At 50.4% G+C, this 8,889-nt stretch overlaps 1 protein-coding gene across 1 annotated transcript; it reads left to right on the plus strand.

Annotated features, from left to right (window-relative positions):
• Positions 1-371: 371 nt before the first annotated feature.
• TEKTL1 (tektin like 1) lies at positions 372-8,546 on the plus strand. The gene is made up of 7 exons (XM_060092109.1): positions 372-941; positions 2,158-2,262; positions 6,578-6,776; positions 7,164-7,330; positions 7,466-7,561; positions 7,651-7,764; positions 8,298-8,546. The coding sequence occupies exons 1-7, from the start codon at positions 372-374 to the stop codon at positions 8,544-8,546; spliced, it is 1,500 nt and encodes a 499-aa protein (XP_059948092.1).
• The last annotated feature ends 343 nt before the right edge of the window (positions 8,547-8,889 follow it).

Raw genomic sequence — 8,889 nt, forward strand, 5'->3', positions numbered from 1 at the left:
AAGGAACAGCAAATCTAAAGCTTTGAAGTGGGAAAGACCTTAGCATGTCCTCAGAGCTGGAAGAAGGCCCGTGTTCCTGGAGGGTAAGAAGCAACAGTGAGGGGTGGGCTAGATGCGGTCGGTTTTCTCAAAGAGCCAGGATTCCAAGCCACCTCTGCCTGGCTCCAAAGCAAAGAGTCCATCCAACCCTTCCCTGTAGCCTTTCCCCTCCCCCACTTTTGGAACTCTGCCTGCTCTGTTGCCACGGTCGTCATGGTGATGGGCGTTCTGCTTCTCTCACTCTTCAGGCCAGGAAGGAGTTGCGTGTCGTTGGGGGTCCCTGCCCCTCCTGGAGAGGACCTCGGGCCAGGCGAGGACACCAATCAGGGACCATGCCCGTGTTGATACCCCCGGTTGAGCACAGCCAGGACACGCGTGTTGGGCCTCCAGCATGGCGCGAGGCGACCAAGGCCTTGACACAGAAGGCGCACCAGCTGACCGACCGCTGTGGGCAAGAGGCGGTGACCATGTGGCAACCCAAGGACAGTGCGCGGGACCCACACATGGCGCGCCACCTCTGCCGGGACGCCCACATCCTGCCCTGGCGCTTCCGCGTGGAGACGCTCAAAGGTGGCAGCACCACGGAGAAGCCACCGCCGGGTGAGGGCGTCACGTTGTGGAAGGGCAAGATGAAGCCGCCTGCCTGGCACGCGCGCCTGCCGCTGCCCCTACACCGCGACGCGCGGGCCCTGCAGACGGCCGAGGTGGTGCACGCGCACGCTCGTGGGGCGCGCCTCACTGCCGCCCGCCTCAGCCGCGCCCAGCAGCAGATCAATGGGCAGCTGCGGTTGCTGCAGCGCCAGCGGGAGTCTACCGACCACAGGCTCAGCGAAGTGCGCAAGGCACTGCTTATTAACCAGCAGAGCGTCAAGCTGCGGGGCTACCGGCCCAAGTCTGAGAAGGTGGGACCACCATTCCCCTCAGCTCAGTCGCAAAGACAGGCCTCCGCTCCCAGATGCTCAGCCTGGGCAAAACCCACCCTATAGAGAGAACTCTCCAACCCGTCCCAGCTCCATTGAGTGAGAGCACAGGAAAATACCCCAAGATGAGGTGCCTTTGTTCCCAGCGCCAGAGGCGGAGATCCTCCTAAAGAGATGAGGTTCTCAGGCCCCTTGCCCCAGAGCGGGAATCTATCCCAGTCTCCCGGCCAGGGAGAGAAGGCGGACCCTTGAGTCAGACTAGATGAAATCCTTTCCAAAGAGTAAAGTCTACACCCGCCAGCCCACACATGAAATCACTCATCCAGTCCCTAGGCACAGAGGGTGAGACCCTCCCACAGGCATGAGACCCTCAGTGCCCCAATCCCACTGAAAACACACACGAAGCCCCCAGCTGAGCAGAGTGGGTGATGTCCTGGTCCCAACCCAGATGAAACTCTCCTCAAAATGCTTATTTTTAAAACCCTAACCAAAGTTCCCCACCAGCCTCAGAGAGTGAGAACCCCTCCCGGGGCCTCACCCAGGCGGAAAGGAGCGGATTTTGCGTAAAGATTGAGACCCTTGGACTCCCAGCCCCTGCACCTGAGACTTAAGCCCCTAGCCAGGGGGAAAGGGTGAGACCCCTAGTCCCAGGCCTGGTGAAATCCTCCCCCTACAGTGAAACCCCAGACCCCCACCCCAAAAGGGGAGAATATTCCAGCCTCCCTGGGGAGAGATGAGACCCCACCCACAGGGTGGGATTCCTAGTCCCAGCCCTCAGATCCAGATAGTAAGACCTCAAGAAGGCAAACCCTCATCATCCCTATGATGAGACTCCTCCACTTCTAGCCAGGGAGAGAAGATAAGACCATCACCAAGGAAGGGGGACCCTCAGCCCCAGAAAGTGATGATAACCTTTCCCCAGGTTAAGTCACTTCCATCCCAGCTCACTAGGCTCCTACCTGTAAAAGGGAGAAGCCCCCAGCCCCGCTCTCTAGAGGGTAAGACCTACCCCAAGTGAGAACCCCCTAAAAGGTAAAGCCTTCTCAGAGAGTGAGATCCCCAAAAGGCGAGAGTGCCCCCAACTCCATTCCCCAAAGCCAGAGTTTATGAGGTTGGCAAACCCTCTACTACTCTGGAAGGAGAGCTCTCCCTCCAGCCCTTTCCCAAAGGTGTGAAAGATTCTCTCCTTGTTTTCCAGATCCCTGACAAAGCTGACAGTATGCTTATCTGGGAGAAAGAGGAGCTAAAGAGCATGAAGAGGAAGTTGGAGAAAGATATGGAAAAATCAGAGACCCTGCTCAAGGTTGGGAATACCTGGGGCCACTTTAAGGGAGCTGGAGGGGGATCCTTGGCCACCGAATGGGCAAACTGCTCTAACCTTGGGGACTGTAGCAACAGCAAATCCCTCAACCCACACACCTGCCCCACCCTGACCTGACATTCACTGTATTTCTACTTTATGAAATGGAAAGACTGGAGCTCTGAGAGATGGAGTTGGGCCTCAAAATAGTAATGAACATCCCCCTCTGTGCCAAGCCCTCTGCAGTCATTAAGTCTTTAAAATCCTCCTGTGAAATAGAACTATGATCCCCTCATTAGAGATGGGGAAGTTGAGGCTCAGAAAGACAGGGCCTCACCCAAGGCATGGAGCTAGCCAGTGGTAGGGCTGTGGTTTCAGCTCAGGTGTCTTTTTTTTCCAGCTTTAGCAAGATACAATTAACAAATTTAAATTGTGTATATATTTAAATGTACAAATTGAGGATTCGATATATTTGTACACTGTGAAATAATCACCATAATCACCTCATGTGTGTGGTGAGAACACTTAGCAAATTTCGATTATAAAAGACAGTACTGGGCTTCCCTGGTGGCGCAGTGGTTGAGTCCACCTGCCGATGCAGGGGACATGGGTTTGTGCCCCGGTCCGGGAAGATCCCACATGCCGCGGAGCGGCTGGGCCCGTGAGCCATGGCCGCTGAGCCTGCGCCTCCGGAGCCTGTGCTGCGCAACGGGAGAGGCCACAACAGTGAGAGGCCCGCGTACCGCAAAAAAAAAAAAAGACAGTATTGTTAACTATAGTTACATTAGATCCCCAGAACTTAATCATCTTGCATAACTGAAACTTTGTACAACTGGACCAACATCTCCCCATTTCTCTCTCCCCTCAGCCCCTGCCAACCACCATTCTACTTTCTCCCTCTCTGAATGTGACTATTTTAGATTCCACATATAAGTGAGACCTTTCTGCATCTGGCTTATTTCACGTAGCATAATATCCTCCAGGCTCATCCATGATGTCACAAATGGCAAGATTTCCTTCTTTTTTAAGACTGAATAATATTTCATTATATATTATATATTATTATATACTATAGTATATTGATATCTACATAATATATTAATTATTAATATTATTGCTATATATTATTAGTATAGTAATAGTATTAATAAAATATAGTAATATTGTTATTACTGGTAATTACTACTAATATTATTATATTACTGTATTATATATTATATTATATCACATTTTCTTTATCCATTCATCTGTCAACAGACATTTAGATTGTTTCTATGTCTTGGCTGTTGTGAATAATGCTGAAATGTACATGGGAGCTATTTCTCTTTGAGGTCCTGATTTCCTTTGGATAGGTACCCAAGAGTGGGAGAACTTCCTCATGATTCAACTCAGACGTCTTGAGCTCTTTACACTGTACTATGTGCTTGTCTCTGTCAGCTCCAGCCAGAGATGGTCTCCCACTGAATCCTTCACTCTTGCAACAAGGATTTCCTTATGAGATCACTAATGGAGATGGGAGAGTACTTATGTTTCATGGAGGCTGTGTGTACTTTTGACTCTTCCATTTGACAAGTATTAATCCAGTACCCTGGTGTCCCAACCACCGTGCTTGGCATTGGGGACAAAGTTGTGAACAGTACAGAACTGGCCTTGCCCTCAAGGAGTTCATATTATAGGGGCATTCAAAGAAGGGACCGGCCAGGGTTGGGAGAGTGGAGTTGGGGAAAAGGATTTAGGAGCTGGTGCACCTACTGTCCGTGGTGCTGAACCTTAATTGCACTCAACCTACGGCACCCCCAGGCCGCTGTCATATTCCTTTAAATCTGGTGATCCTGAAAAACCCTGCAAGGAAGTCTGAAACAGACAAGGGAGAAGACCCTGTGGCCCCCTTAGGGAAGGGCTTGCAAGAGAGAAAGGGAAATTGGGAGGTGGGAAAAGACAGACAGATATAAACCCAGGAGAAAAATGCTCACACCAAATAGACATGCTTCAACTTAAAATCATGAACTCAGATCTCAAATTGACACTCAGAGCTTTCCCAGAGATCTCACCATGTGTCTCTAGAAGGCTTGCTGTCCCGCTGTGCAAGTTATTTCATACCTTCTCTTCCTTCAGATCTCTCCAACTCCCTGCTCCTTCTTCATTCTCAATGAATGGCCCCAATGCATGGAAACCACTGAGGAAAACTTCTCTCATTTTTCCTGTGCCAGTTCTATAATTCTATCTACCTGCCACACCTACCTTCTCCCCTTCTCCTGCATCATCAATATTTCTTTCTTTATTGGATCATTCTCACCAGTGAACAAATGGGGGGTTATCCTTTAATGGATACAGATCTATCTGGGATGGTGAAAAGTTCTGAAAATGGACAGTGGTGATGGTTGCACATTGTGAATATACTTAATGCCACTGAACTGTACACTTAAAATGGTTTACTTGGCAAATTTCTATGTCTATTTTACCACAATAAAAAAAAACCTCTTTTGATCCCATGCACCCTTTCAGATAATCCCCATTTCTCTGATTCACTCACTATCCAATCTTATCTGCACATGCTGACCCTCTCACTTCCTTTGGTCAGGAACTGGATCATTTTTCCCCACTGCATCCCTGCCACCTGGCACACTGCCCAGCATACAGGAAGGGCTTAATGAATATTTGAATTCATTAATGAATGAAAGACTTTTTAAATCCATTTTTTACCTAAATGGATGAATCTCAGTGATATGATATTCAGCAAAAGAAGCTGGACATTAAAAGTACACACTGTATGATTCCATTTATATGAAGTTCTAAATTTCAAAAGCTTTTTCTTAAAGAGTCAGGTAGTAAATTGTTTAAGCTTTGTGTGCAATACAGTCTCTGTCACAATTACAGATGGTCCTCAACTTACAATGATTCAACTTATGATGGTGCAAAAGTGATACACTTTCAGTAGAAACTGTAATTCAAATTTTGAATTTTTATCTTTTCCCCAGCTAGCAATATGCAGTACAATCCTCTCTCATGATGCCAGGCAGCAGCAGTGAGCCACAGCTCCCAGTCAGCCACTGGGTAAATAACTGACACGCTTATAGCCATTCTGTACCCAGACAACCGTTCTGTTTTTCACTTTCAGTACATTATTCGATAAATTACATGCAATAGTCAATGGATACACTTATAGCCATTCTGTGCCCATACAACCATTCTTTTTTCATTTTCAGTACAGTATTCAATAAATAACATGAAATATTCAACACTTTGTTATAAAATAGGCCTTGTGTTAGATGATTTTGCCCAACTGTAGACTAATATAAGCGTTCTGAGCACGTTTAAGGTAGGTTAGGTTAAGCTATGATGTTTGGTAAGTTAAGTGTATTAAATGCATTTCAACATACTATTTTCAACTTACAGTTACTGGGATGTAACCCTGTCATAACTCGAGAAAGATCTATACTTAATTTGGCCAGTGGAGCACAAAAACAGCCAGAAACAATATGTACATGAATCAGCATGGCCATGTTCCAATGAAGTTTTCTTTACAAAACCAGATGGCCAGTCCAAAGTCTGTAGTTTACTGAGCCCTTAACTAATCTACTAAGCAGCTTAGTGGGAAAGAGGTACAGGGCATCAAGGAAATTTCTGAGGTGATGGAAATATTCTATATTTTGATGAATGTGGTGTTTATATGGATATATATATGAAGTCTTCTGTTTTAATATGACTTTCAAATAATCACATATATCTAAGGAATGCAATATATTTTATAATAGTGGAAGTAGGATTTGGGTAGGGATGGGGGTCCAGATGCAGTAGAGCCTGGAAAGAGGAACTCTGAAGACAGCTGAGGGTGCTCTATACTGAGTAGAAAAGAGGAAGGGAGACCTGGAGACTAAGGATGGGGGTGGGATGAGCCCTGAATGCAATTGAGGAGAAGAGATGGCACAGGAAGACCAAAGTGTAGGTACAGCTAAATACCTCTCCACTTCACAGATGGGGAAATTGATGGGGGAGAGGCTTTCTCAGGGTGCCAGAGCAGAGCCAGGCACAGAACCCAAGCAACTAATACTAGGAACAGGAAAGCTGCCACCAGCCCCTACTGTTCCTTACTCCCCACCCGGGGACCACTGAAGGCTTCTGGACAGAGGCTGAGAGTATTGGGCATCTGAGCTTCCACTTGAAAATGGGTCGCTCCTTTCCGGCTGCAACAAGAACTGGGGAAAGTCAATTTGGAGGCAAAACACTTTGCAGCCACTCGCTGAGAGATCACGAGTCACTTCCCCCAATCTCCCAGCTTACAATTGACCTCTGCCTCTCTCTCCTTCCTCGCTCCAAGACCCTGGCCTCCTGCCGCGACACTCTGGTCTTCTGCTGTAAGGAGAGGCTCCAAGCTGTGGAGCTAATGAACCAGCCGCTGGACAAGATTCTGGAGCAGGCCGGCCGCCACTCTTGGGTGAACCTCTCCCGAGTTCCCACGCCGCACACTCAGGGCCTGAAAACCCCGCCTCCAGACCCTGTGGGCACCTATACCCCAGGTAAAACCCCACAGAAAGGAGTCCACTATAGTGGGTTTCCTTGGTACTCACCTCTCCCCCACTTCTTGGCTGCTGCCTTCCCCGGGTAACCGCCCCCCTCGACCAAGAGATCGGGGTGCCATTCTCCAGCAGAGCGCATGTTCTTGATTAGCTCTTTCCCCTGCGCACTACTGCTTCCCACCCTCCGACTCGTTCAGTCACACCCTGATGCTACTCATACTAACCCCGCTCTTGGCCCCTCCCCTGGACTTTCTCCCAGTCCATCAGTAAAGCCCCCTTGCCCAGGGCCCACCACCACCTGAGAATAGAGAGGGGGACGCAGAAAGCCTGGGTTGGGAAAAGGAGACCCTGACACCTCACACGCGTCCCTCCTCCTCACTCCGTCAGAGTGCGCCACGGCGCTGTACGAAGCCAAGCGACTGTTAATGGAGTCCGAGGACACTTTGCTAGATATGGCAAAGAACGAGGAGGACCTCCGAGAGCGGCAACAGCAGATAAGCGACCGCGTGTGCGCCTCGCTAGCGCAGAAAATGCGCGAGACCATGGAGCTGAAGGTGGGCCCCGCCGGCGCCGCTCCGAGTTGGCGGCTGGAGGCTAGGATGCTATAGCACCGAGGAGGGAGAAGGGGGACGCAGGAGGAGAGGGGACAGGAGGCCGATGTGATTCTCCCTGTGCTCCCACCCACCCAGGATAGACTGAACATGACCTTAGGACTAATGAGGGGAACTATCCACCGGTGCACGAAATTCAACCAGGAGATGCACATCACCCGCGGCCTCATCAAGGTACGGTTTGGGAAAAGGGGTCTGCGGGGATGCGGCCAGGGGCGTCGGGTAGGCTGGTCCTCACGGCTCTACACACCACACTCCGCCAGGGTCCTCTGTCAAAAAGTCACCTGGAGACTCGAGAGAAACTGGACAGACCTCTGGTTCGCATGTATCAGAGACACGTGGGCACCCAACTCCCGGAGGCTGCGCGCCTCGCCCAGGTAAGCCCCTGTCCGTCCCCCTTCCGCGCCTGCCCACCCTCTCCAGGCGTGGCCCTGCCCTGGTAAGACTCCTTTCTCAAGCACACTTAGCCCAGGTAAGACCCCCTCACTCAGGTCTGTGAGTCCTTCAACTCCTCGACCAGAAGGATGCTCTTCAATACCCACACCTGTCTCAAATAAGTTCCCTCAACCTCTGCTCCACCTCTATCCAAGGTCTGCGCCTCCCCACAACTGCAGGTGCATCCCCTCCTTCATACCCACCCTGTCACAGGTTCTTTTCCAAGTACATTCGGGCCCAGGTGTGTAACTCCCAACCCCATTCGAGGCTCGCCTCTCCTAGCTGTGCTCCTTCCCAGGCGAGGCCCTTTCACATGCACACCTGACTCAAATGTGCGCCCCCCCCATCTGAGGTCCGTCCCCTCTTCAGCTGTTGTCCTTTCACACGCACACCTGGCTCAGGTATGTCCTCACTTCCCAGAGAGCACCTCGCTGGGGCTCACCTGTTTCTCAACACGGCCCCTCCCCGTCTCCAGGGCACTGACAAACTGCAGCGCCGCATCTCGCATGTGGAGGAGAACCTGGAGGAGCTGCTCTCCATGCGCAGGGACCTCACCTGGAGCCTCAACTGCAAGAAGATCGGGCAGGACGTGGACTGCAACGTGGTGCGCTTGCGCCTCCGCCAGCGGCACCCGCACGTATGCTATGAGCAGGCGCAGCGCCTGGTCAACGACTGGGACCCACGCACACCAACGCGCGCGGAGTCCAGCATCGCCCGCAAGTGACAGGCGCACCGTAGCCCCAGTCGGCCACAGCCCAGCGGCCCTCCCTCTCTCCTGACCCATCCTCTCTCTGAGCTCCCTCTAGCAGAATTATAATTTAAAATAACGTAATAATTACCACTTATTAGGCACCTACTGGTCACTTACCCTACAACACTTTATAGGTCGTGTATCCTGGAAGTTAATAGAATGGATTTGGCCACCATATTTCTAGGGTTCAAATCCTGGCTCCCCGATTTCAGATTGTGTGGCCTTAGGCAAGTCACTGTTCCTCTCTGGCCTCATAAAATATCCTCAACTGCAGGTGAATTGTTATTCCCATTTTACAGTTAAGGAAGGTGAAGCA

The sequence above is a fragment of the Mesoplodon densirostris genome, chromosome 3 (assembly GCF_025265405.1).
Source record: "Mesoplodon densirostris isolate mMesDen1 chromosome 3, mMesDen1 primary haplotype, whole genome shotgun sequence".
NCBI classification, from domain to species: Eukaryota; Metazoa; Chordata; class Mammalia; order Artiodactyla; family Ziphiidae; genus Mesoplodon; species Mesoplodon densirostris.